Consider the following 22,202-nt stretch of genomic DNA (forward strand, 5'->3'; position numbering starts at 1 on the left):
TAAAGTCGGTCGAGCACGGCGCGGCGTTTCGATCTGTGAATAACTCCGGTTGCTACGACGAGGGGGCTGCGCGCAAAACTAGGTCAGGCTCTTGAATTTCGACTTTCCAGTCGGGCCAATTACTCGCGGGCAGATTTTTACGTTGTAAATATCCCACCGCTGCTGCGGACTGGAGATTCGCGGTAATACCGATTTACGAGCCAACTATTTCGGGGCCGTGTGCAGCTGCACGGGTTTGTTGCGCCGCAAAGTCGGTTATTTATCGTCGCTGGGATCTTTGCAAAGTTGATCCCCACGCTCGGAAATTTCGGCTCAGCTCTCTCGCAGCACGAGACGCGTCGCGTTTTATAAAATATTTCGCGAGTGGCAATGGAGCTTTCCCGGAGCACTCGCCCGCCGGCGCACGTCGACTCGATTCGACTTTTCAGACGCCTTCTTTAACAAACGTTACTACCGGTCGCCTGGAAAATACGACGCCGATGTCGAACCTGCTAATTTATTAATCCTCAAGCCGTACTTTAGTCGTTTAGTCGAGCGGGACATCCGGTGCGAGAGCAGCTTTACGCGGCACGCGAGAGCCGAGCGGCGGTCTCCCTCTGGCATGTGTAAATTAGGTAACCTGTTCGGATCTTCTCTCGTGGACTGGTTTGGCAACTCTTGAGGCAGGTCGCGGCTCGGCGCGCGGCATCATTGACCTCGGAGAGGATGCCTAGCCCGTGAATGGACTACCGCTCGCACCGCTGCCATTGACTGCCGTCGCCTTCTGCAACGTAATACTTGTGGCCTGACATAAAGTAAAATCGCATTTCCCTTATATTAGATACTGTATACAGATACAGTTTTCTTATTTCCAATTCTCCTTTAGATTCTAATTTACTTCTGGATCGTATTCAAAGAATATTTTGTTCGTTCATCTGGATAGTAATTTATTAGTTACTTTTTCTTAATTATTATAGTATTGTGTGGCATTTCCCTTATTAGATACTGTATACAGATACAGGTTTTTTATTTCCAATTCTCTTTTAGATTCTAATTTACTTCTGGATCTCACTGGCATTCAATTCGTAGATATTGAAAAAATATTTTGTTCGCTCATCTGGATAGTAATTTATTAGTTACTTTTTCTTAATTATTATAGTATTGTGTGGCATGAAATTAACGTGGCAGCTAATATTTAAGTTCTCTTCGTGAAAGTTAAAATTATAATTCACGGATGACTTTCCCAGATCTATCCTAAACGCTCCTTTTGCCGCGGCGCAATTAGCCCTTTTATCTTAACGCAAAACCGCAACGTGTGTAGCATTTACGGCGAATCGTCTGTCTATACCTGCCACTCGATCGAAGTTCGGGAAGTGTTCCTTCAAGCATATTCCTCCAAGCTGCTAAAACACTTCGCAGATTAAAGTGATTAACAGGTTGACTGTCGGCAGCCGACTATGCCCCGAGCAGCACACCGTGCCCATCGAACTTTAGCTTACGTCTTGCGGAATACATTGCCGGCAAATTTGCCCGCACGTACTCGCAAAATACTTTTACGCCAAGTTTCGCTAACCACTAAATATTCATTTTATTATCGTCCGGAGTTGATAACGAAAATTGCAACCCTTTATCAAAGGGTATCGTATTTGGAAGTGGAATTTATGGAAATTTTGGTGGAATAATTTTTCCCGTCTCGACCAAGCGATAAGTGCTTATGATATTTATCTAGACTTTTCGGAGAATTAATTAGGCGATTAAAATTCTTATACAGAATCGCACGATTAAAAAGTTATCTTTGTTGAAACGTAATGTATAAGTAGCAAAAGGTTTTGCTACTATATTGCTAAAAATATAGCTCTCGCGGCAAAAAAATGTTAGTTGTCCATATTTTACGACTAGATTTGCTACGGTAGCTAATTTTTTCCGTGAACTAAATAAATATTATCAAAATTTACTGCATTACTTTCTCGATACAATATAACTAACAGCATTTGTCCCGGCAAGTGATACTGCGGTACTATATCTGTTCAGATGCAATGCCGGATGTGGAATATATATGTATATATTTATAATTAATATTGGTCGGCGAAACTTGAGCTTGTTTGACTTAGTTCGTTACCAATAAATGCGCCGTACTTCGAGGAAGCGATCAGGTTTCGCTACCTCGGGGACATGATCGTAGATCGTAGCGATGTGTACTATAACTATTCGGTAACTTTGGTTATTATCAGTTTGGACTGGTAAACGGTAAACCCCGGATTAGCCTAATCCTCTCCTCAGTATTCGTCGGGAGAAAAACATCTGCAAAAAGACATTCGTTCCATCAATCATCACGTGAAATGTTAAAACCGAAGATTTAGAAGATATCTTTTAAAACTAAAGAGAAGAGTAAAAGAAAGATGAAACAGAGGAAATAAAAGAAAAAAAAGCAAAAAATATATATATATATATATTTTATCCCTTATTTGATACATCGTTGCACTTCCATATAATTTTACATTTTAAATATTTGAAAAGTAAGAACAATAATATTTTACTAAAAGGGAGATAGAGAGTGAAGAGTGTATTAAGAAATTTTTATAGTATTACAGAGACATTCGTAAGAGCTCCGACAAAATATCTAACGAAAAAGATTCATAATAGAAGTTTGCTATCATCTTTCTTATCACACAGTCATCGCGAACGATAAAACCACCCCTTGAATCCGATGTATACATCCTTGTCTTCATCTAAAGAGCACGGAGGGGGAATAACGGCGGGACGCCCATTAACGTCGCATATCTCACGCAAGATCGAGCCAGAATAATGCCCTCTTAAGATGATCGCCGACTTAGTTGGCGGAAGGACTTGTCGAGATGGTCGTGTTAACAATCCCCTCGCGAACGAACGAACGAACGAGGCTCGGGGGAAACAAATCGGCGAATCGTTAACGATCGTATTTATCGGGAGGAAGCTAAATAAATAAAAAAAAAAGAAAGTCGGCCTATCGGCCGGCTTTATCGCCGCGTCCGTCGAGGAACAGATAATTAAAGATTAAAAGCGCTCCGCGCCGCGGAACGCCCTGTGTCTAATACGCAATCAATGTTGTCTCACATTTTACATTATCTTACGTTTTGCATCTCGCTTTGGTATCCAATAAAAACTGAAAGTAATAGATATCTCATTAGGCATTTCGAACATTCGAACGTAAGAAAAAATTACGTCACGTCGCGTTACGCTGTTCGCAATGAAGAGCGAAGGAGCCATCGGCTGTTTCCGGCTGCGAAAAGCGAATTCGCGTTCGGCTGAATGATTAACGGCGTTTTGGTAACGGCGGTTTGGGGCGAATCCGAGATGCCGATACTACCTTAATCGTTTCTCCCCTCGCCGGCGGCGGCTGCGATATCGCGAGCTAGGTACTCTCGTAGTGGAGTTCGCGTACGCGTTATTGGATTGCGGCGGATACCACGGCTCAATTATTTACCCTCGCGCTCTCTCTCGCTCTCTCTCTCTCTCTCTCCCTCCCCTTCTCCGCTCTCTTTCTCTGTCTCCCTCTTCCACTCTGTACGGCAGCGATCGCATTCGCGGTAATAGAACCGCTGATTTACTGGTTTAGCTCGGCCATCTATCGCCCGGGCTGCGTTCAAATTAGTTCCAGAGTACCAACGGGAGATGTGTTCTTCGAAGCGCCTCGAGATCGCATTCCCGTCGCCGATACCCTGATATTAAATTAAGAGATTCGGCAATTAGTGCCGTGAGTCGAAAGATTGACCTGTTAACAAGTCGGATCGATAGTATAGTTAGTATAGTGCGCGAGGCTCTTCGAAGTGGACGAACCCGACGAACGCGTCTGAAATGGGACGAGAGGCAGTAGAAACGGAACGGCCGATCGTCTCTCGAGCCCGTAAACGCGCCGATTGACGAGGGAAGGCGCGTCTCGATGGGCGATGCAACGACGTTGCGTTCGCTCTAATCACGATTTGATACGCGCGCCGGATAACTCGCGGAGTGGCGCCAGGACTTGTAAGTGAAGCGCGCGGGTGAGAAGAGAGACGTCGGAAATTTATGCAGACAGCCGGGCGACGTTGGCAAGACAGCTCGCTTTATGCTGATCCTCTTATCCCGAGCCGTGAGAATCTGCGCGCGCGCGCGCACGCGCGTGCGAATCTAAGCGTGCAACACGTATCGCGTTTACGGCACGTGGAAAACGGGGGCGGGGGGGGGGGAGAAATCGGAAGACGGGAGAGAGCTCTCGAGGAAAATGGGACGGCTTACGAACTGAGGCATGAAGCCGCGGAATCGGGATCGCGCGCGAAAGAAACGAGCGCGCCGACACCGACGCGCGGAGTAAATCAAAGCCCTCCCGTTATTATTCGCGTCGCGACGGAAACGATCTGCGGACGTTACGCCGCTCGAGATGGCTCGGAATAACATTTCCGCGATCTGGGAAAAGGGAGAGAAATGCGCGGGAGGAGAGACGGGCGAGACAGATTTAGCCTTTCATCCGACAAACGGTAAAAATATGTCAGCGATTTATCTCCTTGGATTTTTGATCGTTATATATGTATACGTTTGTACGTATGGAAAAAGTACACGTGGTATATGTGGGTATGTTTCGTTGAACTGTCGCAGGTATATTCACCGTGATGTGCTACAACGTGCTGTGCGACAAATACGCGACGCGGCAGATGTACGGCTACTGCCCGAGCTGGGCGCTGGACTGGGAATACCGGAAGAAGGGGATCCTCGACGAGATACGGCACTACGCCGCGGACATCATCAGCCTGCAGGAGGTCGAGACGGACCAATTCTACAACTTCTTCCTGCCGGAGCTCAAGCACGACGGCTACGACGGCATATTCTCACCCAAGTCCCGCGCGAAAACGATGGCGGAGAACGACCGCAAGTACGTCGACGGCTGCGCGATTTTTTACAGAACCGCCAAGTAAGTGCATTCCCCTGTATCTCCCGATTCGCGTCGCGGCGATAATGCGGCTGAGACGTGAGAGACGAAAATGACGGAGAGCCGTAAATATGGATCTCGACCAACGCAACTTTAGTCATAAGCGTCACTTGCGAAACGGTTTGGTATTTATATTAAATGGAAAGTTCACGATTTATCGCGTTAGCTTTTCCCTTCGCATCGATGTGACACAGAAAGTTCAACGTAGCAAGAATAAACATGTCGCAGAGTCTGCCACGGTACACAGAAGCTTGAAGGTAGAAATATTTATTTTTACACTTTGTTTTTTTTTCATTCTTTAACGATATTTTTTTCAGATATTTTTAATAAACTTTTCCTAACATCTCGTAATTTTCTACAATTATTTTTATAACGGACTGAAAGAAAATTAATATTATGATATATTAATAAACGAATGTGAATAGCATCGACAGATAATTGTTATAAAGCGACGTAATTTGCGGAGAATTTAAAGTTTATATAATCGTTAGACGCGAAAATTTTTATGTTACTTACAGTCTCATAACGTGAAAGGACGTCGCGTTAATTTGTCATTTCTCTTTGCATATTTTCTTATCACACCGAGCGTTCTAATTGGTTCGCCGGAGAAAAAGAAGAATGATTATCGACAGTCTAGACGCTCCGGCGATCCTTCGATTTATTAAGAGGCGTGGTAATTTAATTAATAAACGCAGGACAGCGTAGCAGAAAACACTGTCCGACGTAATACAGTTATCGATCACGCTCGATCGAATGCTTCGCGAGTAAATGCGCCGTGAAGCTTCTCAAAAGATCAAATCGATAACATTCTAACGCGTAAATATATTACAGCAAAAGCAGTAAAATGTTAATAAACAATTGATTTTTTAAACAATTTATTATTCCGGTATATAAGTTTATTTTTTTTTTAATATATTTTTTATCAATACCTACGTATCCAATTCCATCTTGTATTTATTAGCTGTTTTTAATTTTAAAGAAACATAAATGACAAGTGACAATTTGAATATGAAATGTTTGGTATGCAAACGCTTTGTTGCTTTGACATAAAAGAGCAATCGGTGGTAAAACAATTGTTTAATTATTCGATATTACCGCGATGTTTCACGAGATTCCGCATTTTCACGAGGTTCGATATTCGAATTATTGCGTTAAAGATTATCGTTTACCGCCTTTGCGGGATCAATTATAGAGCCAGTTATCGCTTTGATACTGAAAACAACGGAAATCTCCCAAAGCGCGACATTTAATTCCGAACGGGATGAAAGATGCATCCGCTCGTAATTTAACAAAGCGTCGCGCGCGTGTCTGGCGTGTAATAACGTCATGGTAATCCAATATCGCGTCAGATAGTAACGACACGTCGTAAATCGCCGTCTGTGTTTAATAGAAAAGCGAGCGCGTAGTTTTCGCGCGTAGTTTTTTTGTATTCGATCAACAAATTAACTAGAAATCGATGGATCCCTCTATAGCGAAAATAATATCCGCGCTCGAGAGAATCGGAACCATGCAAGTCTTCAAAATCAGTTTCCAAGCGAGAAATAATAATAACAATAACAATAATAATAATAGTGAGAAAATGAGATAAATGAATGATCTTAAAGAAGTGTGAATAAAAGGGAGATTCAATTAGCTCGAAATTGATATATAAAAAATGACACATTGAGATTTTAGATCTTAAGGGGATGCTGGAGCCGCAGGCGAACTCGATCAGCGTCGATAAAGAAGTGCTCACCGACTATATCTGTCCTTGTATAGACAAGGATATAGACAAGGATAGCACCTAACCTTGCATCTTCCACTGGTCTAAGTAATATCTTTTTTTTTAGGCTTCAAATCTTACTTCTAATTGCACGATATTATTCCTGACAGTTTTTTGTAGAGGGCTGCATCACTATTTTCTATAGAAAAACTGCAGAATTTTTGTATAAAGCAAATATTGTCGTCAGGTGAAGACAATATTTATAAAAATAAAATTTTTTTTTAGTTTATCAGAAAAAATCATGTACAGCCCTCTACATTTTTGTGCGTACTTTCATCGTGTAAAAGGATTTTCCATTCTGTTCAGCCAATTCAAAGATATTGCTTAGACCGATTATGCCTTGTCGCTGTCACTCCAGGATCCCCTTAACGGGATATTCTGGTTTGAAAGGTAAGAAAGAAAACTAATAAACGTATAATGTTTATTCTAGTTCAGACGATAGCCACACTTCTCTCCTGAATAAGAAATTTTTTTACGTTTTATACATCCAGAACAGCTAGAATCATTTACACTGTTTGTATACTGTTACCTATTAAAGGATGAAATTTAAACCAATACCTTGAGTTAAATAACATTTTGTTATTTTCCACTACCATGTGTGTTGAAATTTATTATTTTAACATAGAACAGTAATATTTTAACTCCATTGGTTTAGTTAAATTAACATTGTTTTAGATAAATTAACGACATATTGAGTAGGAGCAGTGGCGACCTATAAGAATGATTAAAAATGACTCAAATTGAGTATAATTTGACATCACGAATTTAATAGTGTATGACTTTTTTTGCGAGCTCCTAGTGACCAGAACATAAAAAAGAAGAGTGTTTTTGTTACTTAAAAATAAAAATATATTCTTAAAATAAGGCTAAAAAACGTGCAAAGTTTAACGTTATTCGTTTTTTTTTCGTTTCTCTACAAAAAATTCCTGAAAAATACCTTTTTTATTGCGACCCTTCAAACCAGAATACCCCCTTAAGAATAATCCCAAAACTGCCGGACGTCCTCGCAATCATAACTTTCTCAGCTATTACTCGGAGACAATTTCTTTTCGAGAAAAAGCGAGGAGAGTCTGACAGTTTCGTGCTTATTTTCTTTCGCACGTCGCGTATAAACGCGATATAGTTCCGATTCAATGAACCTGATTTCGATATCGCCACGATATGTTACTGCACCGATACGCACAAATTGCTTTTACGACGGCTATCGAACGGAGCGGAGCGTCCCAGCTGCACGTGCACATTGTCTATGACGCATTAATCATCGCGCCCGGCCGCTCCTCTGCCCGAGATATCTATTTCGACTAATGCTTATTTTCAGAGTATCACGCGACATAATGGCAGGTCTCTCCGCGATATCGCGTTCGCAATGTCGGGCCCCGAGGCCATCGAGATGCGATTAATGCGCCCGTATGCATATGTCGCGCGTAACGGTTCCCTTTATAACCCGCCCCGTCGTAAATAGACGAAGTAAATGTCTGCATGACAATATTAAGGTCGATGGCGGCAAACGTGCCCCTCTTTCCATCTCACCCGTTAAACGCTCTGCAGCAGGATGCAAACCGTTTTAACCACCGCATCGTTTGCAGTATTAAATATCGGTTGGTTTTAGGGGGAGAGGCTCGTAACTTGACAATATACGGGACAAAATTTTCAAAGTTTAATCAAATTATTTTACGAATCGTGTTTTCAATAAAAATATCTTTTCCTACAAATATTTTATTTTATTAATGTCCATTTCTACCAATGTGGATTAACTTTAATCTCGGTTTAATTTACTTTTTATCTTTTTCTAATTCTTAAAAGTAGAAAAGGATAAAAAGTAAGTTAAACTGAGATTAAAGTTAATCTATGTTGGTAGAAATAAACATAAGACACGTTATTAAAGATATTCCATATGGTTTGGCATGAAGCCGCAAGAAATCATCGCTGCGCACGTCGAAATTCGCGATTGAATAGCGATCGCCGCGTCGGTTTGACCAAAAACGATTCGTACTACTGCGACGCGAGACTTCCGCGCATAGCTCACATGAACGCTTTATCTCCTTCTCTTCTCCGCTTCTCGCTGGATCGGTCGAAGGTGAAAAAGACAAAAAAAAGGAGGAGCTTACGGTCGCTTTTACGGCTCGCAAAGACGCGGCTGTCGATTTCAATCCGGCTGCGCAACGCGACCAAATCGACCGAACCAAATCAGCGTTCACGCGATGAGCGTAAAGTTCAACTCGCGTTCAATTTCCGCCTTCGGCGCTCGCTCCTCGATCATTCCCGGTTTTATTGCCTCGTCGCGGGTTATACGGTGCGATGTCGAAGTGCCGTTTGAAAAAATAAAGAAAGAGAAGAAAAAATCGGAGGAAGGGAGAGAGAAGGAGGGAGCTTAACGTTCGCGCGGTAACAACGCTGACAACAAAGTTCTGCAGCAAACCGTTAAACGATACACATTTTTCTGGCGCTCTAGTTTCACTTTGGAATGTAAGAAGTTCATATAAACTACGTACACAAACTATATTATAATTATTATTATATTATATTATATAAACTCTAAATTTTAACTATATCAAACCTTTTCTTAAGCTTTCGCAATCTTAGCATTAAAGTGACGTCTTTTCAATTTCAATAACGAGCCGAGAACGAATGAGAAAGCTGTTTCAGACAGCGAAGGAAAAATCAATTACGCATTCAGGATTTCCGCCCGTCAACCCTCTTTCTTATTTTTGGCCAGTCCTTACCAAATCTTCTTTCTTCTCCCTTGAGCGACACTGCGGATGACGTTGATTCAATCTTGTTTACGAGCGGGGAAGAGGCTGGCCGCGAGCGGAGGGGAATGACGGTTCGTATAATGGGTCTTCGGAGAAGAATATATTTCTCAAGCATACGTGCCTTACATATTGGCCGTGCTGCGAGTAGGGCAGGGGAGAGAGAAAAGAAAGTCCGGATATTCTACATCGCGTACGTGATACGCCTCGCTCACGAAGCCCTCCGGTTGTGCGACAAAAATCGTCCCGCGCCGAAAACGACGACGTCGCGTCCTGTCGTATCAAAGTAATATCGCTCGCGCAAATGTCAAGTTCCTCTGCATTCTCACGGGACGAAATTGAGTCCCGTCGACCATTTAAACCAGGGACTTAAATAACTGATTGAAGAAGAACCAGGAATGTTCCTTTCCTGGTGACTCGACCCTGCGACGGCAATCGCACTGCTGTCTTCGATGCGACGACAGGAGAGATAAATCGAACCTTTAATCCTGAATTATCTCTCCTGCTTGATAATCCGCTAATACTTCTCTACTTATATCTACGGATCTATTCGAATACATTTCATTTTCAGTTCAAACATGATATTTAATTTTTTTCACGAACTATACGTGGCCAAATCTTGTATCTTTTTTTTACGTCTGTTCTTTCTTTCGTTTTCTTTTGCAGATTTTCTTTGATAAAGGAGCATTTAGTGGAATTCAATCAATTGGCGATGGCGAACGCGGAGGGTTCGGACAACATGTTGAATCGTGTTATGCCCAAAGACAACATCGGACTGGCTGCATTACTTAGGACTAAGGAAGCTGCTTGGGATAACGGTGAGTGCAGTATATTTCTGAATTTCATTTGAATGAGATAAACATTTCTTCTTTATATCGTATTTCGCAGTACATAAATAAGTTAGGAGTATGTGATACAGCGAGCCGAATATCGCACTCGGTTTGCGATTCAAATGTATTTGCTCGATATTTTTGAATTTTACAAACATATAATTTTGGCTGTTTGAAGCTGTTTTTAGTGAGGAAAGTAGAGAATATAAAACAAGTTTCATGTTTCAAAAAAACAAACTGATCGAATCAAACTCGCTTTTAGACGAGAAAACTCGATTCGATGTAACGAGTATTCGCGTAGCTTTTCAAATGTAAATCTTTGATCGTGTTATCACGACCCCACATGGCACTGAGCATGAATACAAATCCATTTAGATATTTCAGCAGTATCTAGAAATAATCTCGAAACGCCGCGCAAGAGAGGGTTAAAGATAACGCGAACCGTCCACGGAAATAAAAAGGAAGGCGGAGTGTGTAGTTTTGATGTTAACTGAAGCGTCTGCTCGTTTCGCACACGCCCACGGTGGATAGCGCGTATCCCAGCCGCGTGTTTGCACACCCTGAAACACGAAAGTAATTAACGCGCCGGTCTCCCGGTAACTGATGAAGCCGCCGGACTACTACCGGACGTGCAATACACAGAAGTCCGCGTTTTTCCCGCGGCTCGCTGACCGAGGAAGTGCACGCGTACGATGATTGAAGCGAGTAAAACGAGTACGATACCCCGATCCAGTACACGTGCACAGGGTGAGCCAATAATAATTTCGCCACGCTTTTGCCGACTGACGTAAAAGCGACCGTTGATTTTTCCTCATTACGAGTATCAAATCATCGATAACAGTATTTTAATTATAATGGATCGAAAATCTCGATATTGGCTAAATTTCAAAGCCGTACTTATTTTGTCAAAATTTATTCTTTACCGTAAGGCAGTATATTTTAGCAAACATTTAAATTTGACAACGGGTCGGGTAGTTATTTCAAGTTCAAGTCTATAAAGGTACAGTCACTCGATCAGATCTTTCCAAGAATAGATCCCCTGTGAACTTATGGGAGGAAGCGCGATGGCAAAGCTCGGACACCCTGTATAAGCGACGTATCGCGGAATGCGCGAGCAAACCAGGCCCGAGATTTATATAGCGGCCCAAAGGTCGAGAGCGGCTCTTACGGCTCACTCGGACGCGTCGGAACGTGCTCTCGTTAATGAGCCATTACCTACGTTACATTAATCCATACCGGGCGCAACGACCGGCTGGGAAAAAGCGACGGACTCTTCTCGCTCTCCGGCGCAGGGAAGGTAATCGATCGCGTCTGCGAGACCGGCGACTCGCGGCCTCTTGCGCGCTTCCTACGCCGCGGTTAACACCTGGTTAGCTCCTTGTATATTGTAAGTTATTACTACGAGGTAGTGGATGCCAGATTATCAAATCGTCTCGTAGTGTTTCTAACTTATATGCGCGCGCACAATTATAGCGTAGATATCGGTACAGTGTTTAACACTGTATTTAATATCGAAGGATGAAATTTAAATCAATACCTTGAGTTAAATAACGTTTTGTTATTTTTAACTACCATGTATGTCGAAATTTATTATTTTAACCCGATTGGTTTAATTAAAATAACATTGTTTTAGTTAAATTGACGATATATTGCGTAGGAGTAGTGGCGACCTATAGAAATGGTTAAAAATGACTCAAATTGGGTATATAATTTGACATTATATATAACTCTTATATAACGAATTTGACAGTATATAACTCTTGACTGGTTTAAAGGAAGTTTTTTTGTAAATATCTAATTCGAAATTTTTTAAACTTGACAAACGTTCGTTATCGCAATTAGTCGTTCTTGTAAACGTCTAACTAAACATTCTTACTCGTTGTGACGAGCATTGGTAATTTTAAATTTTTGAATGAAATTTAAAAAAAGGTAGCGCGATTACGAATAAATATTTTTTCGTAAAGAATGAGCGAAAGAGCTCACTTATAGCCACCGCCGGCGTTTTTCGAGTACTTGAAAAATGTGGAATCTCCGATCTTCATCCCGGAGAATTTCCGCGCAAATGAGATTAATCCTATCATCCGAGAACCCGGCATGGCTCGCAGAAATTCTGAACTTCTCCGAATTTCGCGGAGTATTCGCGTTGCATTCACGCCGCATTTCTCGCTTTGATCCCGTCGTTCAATTCCCCCCATACGCGCATGCTTAAGACTTGGCCAATTGAGTAATCGTAACCAGAAAATGTAAGCCAAACTGAGCTGCCGGCGTTCAAATGAGCAAACATCCTAAATCAAATATAACCGAGTACATTCATCATTCTCTCGATGAATCTCACAATGAGCTCATTGTCAACGTGTTTCAGTAATTCTGATATTTAGCCAACTCTTTACGCCGCCTTGCCTATATCCTCCCCACTTCCAGACGTTGCAATTGTATTAGCCGCGTGGGAAATGGTTTTATATCGGTTTTATATCGACGATATTTTCAGATAGTTTCAACAAAACGCGTGATATGTAATTGGAAAACAATCCAAGCAGCGTACTTATAGTGCGCGATAGAGGATACTCGTTAGCCGACGTTATTTCCTCGCGGAGAGATAGATGCGCTCGCGCCGAGGAAGGATATCGAGATTAGATCTCGATCGTAGAGCTAAAATCCATGTAACCATGCCAGTAGGGCGCGATTAATGATCCCTCACGCTCGAATACGAGCAAACCTCGAGACACATCCCGATCGCCTTATGTGGGACCGAGCTGATAGCCTCTCTCTCGGCTCGGTGAAAAAGGATCGCCCGTTCCGGAGGAGGGAACACATCTCCGGGATACGCGAGCCTCCATCGCACGGACTAATAGTGGTACCATTGGCGGTACTAATAGTCCGATATCAGCTGCCGGCGCACGATGAACGATGCGCCGTCGTTCGGAGATATGAGGGTATCGTTTATTCGCCGGATTCTTTTCCGCGCGCAGAAATTTAAAGGCGCGAAGAGAACGTCTTCTCGAAGTCTCTGATAGCGTCCTCGGTTCTCCAAAGCGATAACGTAACGACCATAAAGACGTCGCGCGCCTCGCGACGTGCCGTCGTATCTCCCCGAATTTTATACGTCTCGTGATGTAATCGTGTATCAGATGCGAGTAATGTCGAAATTTAAAATGGACAAGTCCTTAAGTTATTACCATTACGGTTATTGCTACGCTTACTGCATTGTTTACTTTGAAATCCACAGCTGCAGGAATGTTTTCCAAAAGTTTACGTGTGCATCCTTTTTTCCGCGTCTCGCGGATAGAAAAGCAAAGCGCGGGCTTTACGCGCGGTTAACCGGATGAAAGTTTTCCCCGACTTAAAATGCCGGCGAACTCGTTCGGAGATCCCACGGGATTATTCTTCCGTACCGAGGATATAGCAACCGTTCGGTGAACGGAATGCATTTAGATACGACGAGGCGATACGAAGTATCGAATTTCTCGACGGTAAAAGAACGATAGAGAGAAAAAAAGGAGAGAAGGAAGGGAGTTCAATTATTCGTGGAATAATCAACTGCCGCGCGATTACGCCTGCAAAATTAGAGAGTAGTAGCTCTAAAAGCGCGATTAACGTTATTCAATCCGGAGTTAAAATAAAACGACACATCATCGTATTAGAGAATTCGGGTAGATTTAAAAGAAATTTCGTTACTGATAGATTTCCGTAATGTCTGAATAATATTGAACAATTAAAACATTGTTCGATAAGTGGAAGCTCAGAAAACCGGTCGACTCAAAATTTCTTTCCACATTACACCAATATAAATATACACACATTCGCAAGCCACTTGTAACTCAAAATTGATAAAAAGGCAAATTGGGTTCGTATCTTTTTCTAAAAGAAAGAGGCGCGCGTTCGTTTGAAACGTGGGACGTCCGAGCGCGTCGTGTAACGTTACGATGATTCGCCATTTCCACGACCTCGTAGCCAGTCGTAGCTATCGGCAGATAAATCGCCGGGTAATTGAATTCGCGAGCGAGCGAATAACCACGGGAACCCCACCCCACACGTCGTCCGTTACACGCGGGACAGCTTGTCGCTTAATTAATCGCGCCTGGCGACGCGTCCCGCGAGAAGAGGAGCAGCGCGTACGCTTCGGAATACGCGCGCTCGCCATCCTCCCGCCCGAGGCGGAGCGAAATCTCGAGAAGGCTCTCTCGCGGGCTTTATAATACGCGCATACTGCAAAGAGGCTGCCGAGACACCAATCCTATCTCGAATGAATAATCTCGGGAACGTGTGTTCCTTCGCGTATGTCACTCCGCCCGATTTTTCACAGATATATTGAGCCGCCACACACTGAAAAGTGCATAACTATGCACATATGCATGCATAACTAAGTGCGCGTGGGTTTGGTATTTTTTCACTCATTTTTTACTTAAAATAACGTGCCCTCCTACAGACTGTTTCAACGATATACGCACTGAAAAAAAAATTATTATTTGCAAGAAAATAGATTTCTTTGAATCTATAATTTCCTTAATTCAAACAAGTATTGAGTAGAATTAAGAAAACATTTTTCTAAGTTTAAAATATTTTTTCGAATCTACCTAATACATATTTCTTTTGAATTAAGAAAACTAAACTCAAAGAAATCTATTTTCTTGCAAATAATAAATTTTTTTTCAGTGCGGATATATATATCATTAACACTAATAATAAGCAAATAGTAAATAATAGTAATAATAATCGCTACTTAATTTATTTAAGTTACTTAATATTTATTTAATATTATTCATTATTACTGAATAACGATGAAGTGGGATTTAAATCAATAAAATATGAGAATTGTTGCCTGCATAAAATCTTATCATTTTGTTTTGCATTAAAATTCTCACGATAACATTCAAGATCCATTCTTTTAAAAAGAGATCCAAGAACATTTCTCCAATTAATTTCTACTTCAATCAATAGTGAAACTTTCATCTTGTGTTTCGTCGATATGAAGGATCACGTCTTCGCTACTGTGTTTTGAAACGTCCTGTGGATTCGTCGGAGGATTGACGTATCGGCATCGGTTGTCTCATTAAATACATCAGAACAGTCTAATTGGATAGGTGACTCCCGAAGTCTCCCGAGGAATGTTCGCAAAGACGAAACGAACTCCCCGCGAAATGACGCTCGTAATCATTCACGAGCGCGCTTTAATACCGGACGCATCATTCCTCGCATGAATATTAATGCCAAGCGAGAGATGAGAGAGAGAGAGAGAGAGAGAGAGAGAGAGAGAGAGATAACGTGCATAAAATAACGTGGTGTGGCACAAGTCAATTATAAAGACGAATCTGTTCATTTTAATGACACGCATTGATATTTAATTATTTTAGATATCCTGCAATGTCACACCACCATTTCTTCGAATTTCACATCACGATTCTTCCCGCATATCTTCTTTTTCTGAAAAAAAAAAGAAGATATGAGATAAGTGAAAAATTTTCATCTATAATATTATATGTTTTCTTTGTCCTGATATTATTTCTACGTGTTTTTTTACGTATTTTATCAGAGATTAAAATAAACTTCTATTTTTTTATTGTTAAAAATATCAATCGAAGATCGATGTAATTTTTTTTACTGTAGTCACTTAAGAGTTTCGAAGCGGAATCAGCCTCAGATTGTGATTCTTCGTAAAAGCCAGTTCGCGGAATTGCATGGTCCCTCCTATAAAAGCTTCTTCTCTCCAGAGGGGTATTCGGTAGCAGAGGAGGAGAGTCGATATTGATTCCTTCAGTAATTTACGAGACGGCTCCCGGCCCGAGACCTGGCGACTGTGGGTTCGCGAGTTCGATTGTCGTACAACTGCTATCAAAGGCACACCTTAACCCTCTATTCTAATCTGGCTTAATTTACACTCCAGAATATCCGTATTGCCGATGGCGAGCAGGCCGCATTACCGATTCTCTCTCTAATCTCGCCGCATTACGCAACATGAAACCGAATAGTAATGTTCTCGCGATGAACCTCGAGTGAGTAACAGGAATATTTTATTGCTCGTGATTCAGAAATGTATACCATTCGTTTGGTATATGATAAATAGTTCATGTATTACTTTGTACAAGCGATAAATAACGATAAGCAAAATAAAATGCAATAGTTTTAACTATCTAAATACTAATCGCGAAGTATAATAATTTTCTTCTTTCCCCGAGCGAATCATCGTGTGTTTGTTTTCACTCGCAGGACAAGATGATGCTACTGATGCTTGAGGGACGTTGAAAGAACATAGTGCGGGGGAATTGAGAACGCAAAGCGAAACAACTGGTTAGAGTAGGGTTAATCTGTAAGGCCCCGATAGTAAAAGCGGATCCTCGCGGGCGCAATTAAACGGTGAATTTACGATATTGTGTTCGAGAGGACAGAGTACGCCCCCCTCCCCCCTTTGGATTTCACACGGGGGTATTAAATAACGATTTTTGCGTCTGATAATCCCAGAGAGAGCCAAAGGAGAATCGCCACAAACTCGAAGGCAACGAAGAAGAACTTGGAAAGCTGTTTAATCCTCAGGGACGGTAGCGATTTTTGCATTAAAGTCGATTGCTCGAAAAATTTAAAAATTATGTTGAAAAGTTTCATAAGGTATATCGCGATTAAATTAAAAGTTATCGAGGAGTTTAAGTAAAGTATCTCAAATCTTTATGATCTAATTCGACGCAATAAACAAATCAAGTTTCTTCTATAATTTGTCTTCTGATTATATACTTGTGCTTTATTTTAAATTTAAAGAAAGAAGATTTATTCCTTGCTTTTGTTACTATACATTTTCTTTTAACAATACATATTCTTGGATCTAAAATTTAACAACACAGTATATTTTAATCGTACCGTCAGATAATTATGCTAATCGAAATAAATTATATATATATATATATATATATATATATATATATATTCCTTTCTTTTTCAACAATCATCGACAGAGGTGAGGAATCATCTCACGGAAAGATTAATCGATTGAGAAGGTCAGTAACACGGGTTAACACGCTGATTTCCGTAATGGAGGCACTCAGGCGTTAATTTCGAATGACCATCTCAGGATCGTACCGTTAGCATCTCCTTCATCGCGAGCAACTTTACTTCCTACCACGTGCCGGGAATTACTTAAGTCACGAGTGAGTTAATATACAGTAAAGGTTGAATTGCTATATACCCTGAGATATCAATCCGTACGAGAGCGAAGGAGCGATCGTAGACAGGGCCCGTGAAATCGCGAAGCTTTTCAGACTGCTAGTGACACTGTCGCGTTTGAAGAACTTGAAAAAATCCACGTTTTCAAAAAAGCGGAGATTACGTGCCGTGAATCTGTATTGAAAAGCTCTAAAACATCATTGTCATTCTTTTTAACCTCTCCGGGACCGGAAGCCTAATATTAGGCGCTGGAGTTGCGCCGTCTTTTTCGTAGTTCAACCCACTGACAAGGACAAAAATGTTCTAGCACTAAAACTAAAAAGGTCGTCCAAAAAAGGGGCCGGTCCTGTAGAGGTTAATACGGACTCAGAGGAGGATTTGAAAAAAAAAAATAACCAATGTACTCCTCTCTGTTTGTGGAACACACTGTGCGCGTACTTGTTGCGGCAAAGTGTTTTCTAGGCGATTTCCAGCCGACCGACCGACGAAGGAATTTATCGGCACCGGAAAATAAATACGGCATTAATCTGCTGTAATTGCGCAACGGGAGAGTATCAGTGACGCTAATTTACGGGCCTTATTACAGGGCTCGAGCCGAGCAGCTCTAGCTCCGAACGGAAGATTCGGGATTTACACTCTCTTAACGCTGATGAATGTTCTAATTGTGTACTGATAACTTGATACCGGAGCACCACCGTATCCGCTTCATTTCACCTTAATCACCCTTGCAATTAATAACGAAGGGAGAGATTGTGAATCGAGCTGAAAGAGGATGAGCTTCCGCAATTTTATGCATATCAAGTCCCTTTATATATAAATCCCATCTAATAAATATTTACTACTACTATCTAAATAAATATTTTCTTGGATCAAAATATTTTTTTTTCAGTGTACTTCTAATAATACGTATAACTAAATTATTCTTAAATTATGTGATTATATATATATTTAAAATTACCGCAAAAGAAGAAGAGAAAGGAAAAAACAAGAGAATTAGTAAAAAATAGAAATAAGAGAAAAAACAGATTATAAGAAAAGAAGAAATAGAAGATGGATTTTAACAATCACATTAGAAGAAACGAAAAGAAATCGTCATAAAAGAAGGAAAGAATAAGTAAAAAATAGAAATACAAGAGAATCGAAGAAAAAACGGATCATAAGAAAAGAAGAAATATTCGAAATAGAAGATAGATTTTAATAATAAATTAGAAGAAACGAAAAAAAAAAGTGAAATAAAGATATGAAGAAAAGAGTGTTGGAATAACATTCATTTAAACACATCATTTAAACAATCGACATTATAGTCTATTTATTTATTTAAAAAAAAAAATAGTATTTTTCTCTTCGCGAAAAACGTTTCTTTGTAAAATGCAGGCAAACTGTTACTTTACCGAGCGTCGCTATAAGCGCGCTGTAATATCGGTAACGTCGACGTTATTTCGCAGTAGCGAAATAACGTTCCAACCTAACCTCTGCTGACTTCCGTGACTTCCGTTATCCGTCGATCCGTCCACGGTGGAAGGTGGAAGGTGGATCGATGTGTTGTTTCGAGCCGCTCGAACACAGGAAGAGTAGAATTCGCTGAAGAACGAAGCACACGTGCGATAACAACGACGGGATGTCCGGATACGCCGGCCAGGACAACAGTTACTGGACCCAGTCGCCGCCGCCGCCGCAGCCGCCGCCGCAGGACCAGTTCAACTTCGAGGCGTCCGGTTTCGGCCAACCTAACCAACAATTCGAATTTCAGACGTACGAGCAGATGCCCGGCAATTACTCGTACGGATCGAAAACTTTTCTGGATCCCACGCAGAGCCCCTACAGCAACGATCTGTTCACGCAGGACGATTATGTGAAAGGTAGAGAAAGAAAAAATGGTCGAGGCATCTCACTCGCGGTTATCTAATCCTCGAGCTGGCAGAATGACATCACGCGTGCGTGGCACATGACAATTTAATAACAAGCTGGCAATATTTTGAACACGGAAGTCGCGTGTCGTTTGAATGTGATTCGATGAACATTTATGAAGATTCATTATTGCACATCAGAATCAGGACAGCTTATTGTATTTTGTTGTATCAAGACATCCGTTCGAGGATTAAAATAGTAATTAAGCCTGTTTTTTTAGCTAAACTTCTTGTACAGTTCATCTTTTCTTTTTTTTTTTCTCCAACGTGAAAAGAAAGAGGAACGATGAACCATGCAAGAAGTTTAGCTAAAAAAAGAACAGGCCTATGGTGTAAGAAACAATTAGAGAACATGTATGGCGCTCTTTTAGGCACCAATGGCTTTGGTGATGAAGAAGATGAGCCACCTTTGCTGGAAGAGCTCGGCATCGATCCTGATCGGATAATACAAAAGACTCTGGCTGTGTTGAACCCTTTCCATAGGAAAGGACAAATTGACGACGCAAATTACCTGCTGCAAGACTCTGATTTGGCGGGACCCGTGGCGTTCTGCCTAGTCCTTGCGGCGTTTCTCCTATTAGCTGGTTCCAAAGCGCACTTCGGCTATGTATATGGATTGGCCATGATCTCCTGCATGCTCATGTACATTCTACAATCCCTGATGAGTAGCAGCGGTAACATCACTCTGTCATCCGTCGCGTCCGTACTAGGCTACTGCTTGTTGCCGGTTGTTGCTCTGGCAGGTCTCGGTGTTTTCACTACGTTACGGGGTCCGATAGGCTTAATTTTGGCAGTCCTTGCCGTCGCCTGGGCATCCCTCTCTGCTTCTAGACTTTTCTCTACGATGTCGGGAGAGGAGGACCAGAAGCTTCTCATAGCGTATCCGTGTATGCTTCTCTACGGCGTATTTACGTTGATAATTATATTTTAAGTAAGAAATATCGGTTGTACATATATAAGTTTCACCCTTGATCAAATAAACTTCTCGGATCTCAACAAAAAGCGGATCTGAGCAGGAAGCGTATTTTGTTTACACCTAGATCGGTGCCAATCATTGTACGATGATAAAACAAAATTTATTTATATTTTTTGTAATTGCACTCTGAGTATCAGTAAACGATGCTATTGATGCAGCAGTCAAAACAATACATGATTTTATATCTAATAATGTTGCGAATTATCTTAATAAGCATATTTTGGTAGGTACGTTTATTTTATAAGTAGTGATAAAGCACACGTACGTCATGTTTAGTGCTAGCATTAGATTAAATCATTTGTTATACAATTTCTAAATAAAGTTTATGATATTAATTTGTGTTATCCTTGTCCAAATATCGTCACTATGGGTCGCAAGGCTAATCTAATTAATTAATTATTAAATGAATAGTTTATAAAGCATTTCATTATTTTCAAGAATATAATATTCATATATTGTTTCCAATAATGGTAATTTTTATGTCTAACATTTATTTTTAGTTGCTCTTAAATGTATTTTTTACATAGCATGTGACATGTAAAAACTTGTAATAATATAAATAATTGACTATGCATAGCATTTGAATAATCTTGGCAGAACGATTAATTCAGCAGTATAAATATGCAAGTCATAGGACAATTTTAATAACGATAAAAAATAATGACACGTATATGAGATATATATTTTTATAATGTTATAATATTATTGCAATATATCCAAATAAAGTATCTAATAAGAAAAAAATATGAATTGTTATTCTTGTTGTGACGATTGCATCATCACATTTCCAATCGCTCTAGACACACACACATTAAAAACATAGATACCTAAACGGTCATAATAAAAAGACACAGACTAGTGCAAACACCTTGATGGTGCAAAGTTGTAAACAATCACGAATCGGTTAACGTTTCAACTTTTCTTATTTTCGCCGAGTCTTAAATTTAATTTGATTAATTTCTTACTAGCTTTTCTCTCGCCTCGCCGAGAATGCATATACCTCCTCAGTTTTCTTCTTTTCCTAACACATAAACGGCTAAATTGTATTTCCCCCCCCCTTTTTTTTTTAATTCCTACTAAGAAAATTTAAGATCCTGGAAGATTGTTTGATACACTATGTATCTGAACACAGCGTGCATTATCTTCTGTTTGCAGGTGTTCCATCTGACCCGGCACAAGTGCAACAACCAATTTTAGTTTGTACGGCGCACATTCATTGGGATCCCGAATTCTGCGATGTAAAACTGATACAGACGATGATGCTGAGCAATGAATTACGTTCCATTTTGGACCAAGCTGGCCAGTCGTTCAGACCCGGCCACAAGCCTGACTCTTCCAACGTTCAACTGCTGCTTTGTGGCGACTTCAATTCTTTACCTGATTCTGGTAATGCGTCTATCTCATCTCGCTGAAGCTTTTCTTTGAACTAACTGTTATTACGTTATTTAATGATGCAATTGACATGTGTACGTGACAGATAAAAACGATATTAACATTAATAAATCGCTGGCGCAGGTGTGATCGAGTTTCTTACATCTGGACGCGTGGCGGCCGATCATCGTGATTTTAAGGATCTAGCATACAAGTCGTGTTTACAAAAGATCTCTGGCTGCGATAAACCCAACGAATTCACGCATTCTTTCAAGCTTGCATCCGCCTATAGCGAGGATATCATGCCCTATACCAATTACACGTAAGTCTATACTATTTTATTACACGGTAAATGTGTACGGATATTTAACGCATTTGTTTTACTTTCAGATTCGAATTTAAGGGAATAATAGATTACATTTTCTATTCGAAACAAAGTATGGTGCCGCTGGGCCTCCTCGGTCCATTGAGCCCAGAATGGTTTAAAGAAGCTAAAGTGGTAGGATGTCCTCATCCCCATGTTCCATCGGGTGAGT

At 40.9% G+C, this 22,202-nt stretch overlaps 2 protein-coding genes and 1 long non-coding RNA gene across 6 annotated transcripts in view; 2 read left to right on the forward strand and 1 right to left on the reverse strand.

Moving 5' to 3' along the window:
• Positions 1 to 22,202, forward strand: part of Twin (CCR4-NOT transcription complex subunit 6-like twin) — a 152,176-nt gene that overhangs the window by 122,209 nt on the left and 7,765 nt on the right. For all 4 annotated transcript variants that reach the window (XM_071708169.1, XM_071708170.1, XM_071708168.1 and 1 more), the window contains 5 exons: positions 4,591 to 4,903; positions 10,100 to 10,251; positions 21,451 to 21,681; positions 21,811 to 21,988; positions 22,057 to 22,196. In XM_071708169.1, the coding sequence (XP_071564270.1) occupies positions 4,605 to 4,903; positions 10,100 to 10,251; positions 21,451 to 21,681; positions 21,811 to 21,988; positions 22,057 to 22,196 (1,000 nt within the window). In that variant the 5' untranslated portion in view covers positions 4,591 to 4,604. The remainder of the gene's footprint in view (positions 1 to 4,590; positions 4,904 to 10,099; positions 10,252 to 21,450; positions 21,682 to 21,810; positions 21,989 to 22,056; positions 22,197 to 22,202) is intronic.
• Positions 15,563 to 19,017, reverse strand: LOC139773619 (uncharacterized). The gene is made up of 2 exons (XR_011718382.1): positions 18,883 to 19,017; positions 15,563 to 15,684 (listed from the first exon to the last, which is right to left on the reverse strand). It is a non-coding gene; the product is annotated as an uncharacterized lncRNA (long non-coding RNA).
• On the forward strand, positions 17,782 to 20,630 carry Yip1d1 (Yip1 domain-containing 1). Its single transcript, XM_071708172.1, has 2 exons — positions 17,782 to 19,271; positions 19,691 to 20,630. The coding sequence occupies exons 1-2, from the start codon at positions 19,031 to 19,033 to the stop codon at positions 20,248 to 20,250; spliced, it is 801 nt and encodes a 266-aa protein (XP_071564273.1). The 5' UTR covers positions 17,782 to 19,030; the 3' UTR covers positions 20,251 to 20,630.

This window comes from Temnothorax nylanderi, unplaced genomic scaffold (genome assembly GCF_030848795.1).
Source record: "Temnothorax nylanderi isolate EJ_2023f unplaced genomic scaffold, tnyl_v1.0 TNYL_tig0065_pilon, whole genome shotgun sequence".
In the NCBI taxonomy this organism is placed as follows: domain Eukaryota; kingdom Metazoa; phylum Arthropoda; class Insecta; order Hymenoptera; family Formicidae; genus Temnothorax; species Temnothorax nylanderi.

Bases quoted from the DNA above. Each gene is read 5' to 3' on its own strand.
- Yip1d1 (XM_071708172.1), top strand. From the start codon at position 19,031: ATGTCCGGATACGCCGGCCAGGACAACAGTTACTGGACCCAGTCGCCG. The intron at 19,272-19,690 runs GTAGAGAAAGAA...GCGCTCTTTTAG, and splicing joins GCAGGACGATTATGTGAAAG to GCACCAATGGCTTTGGTGAT.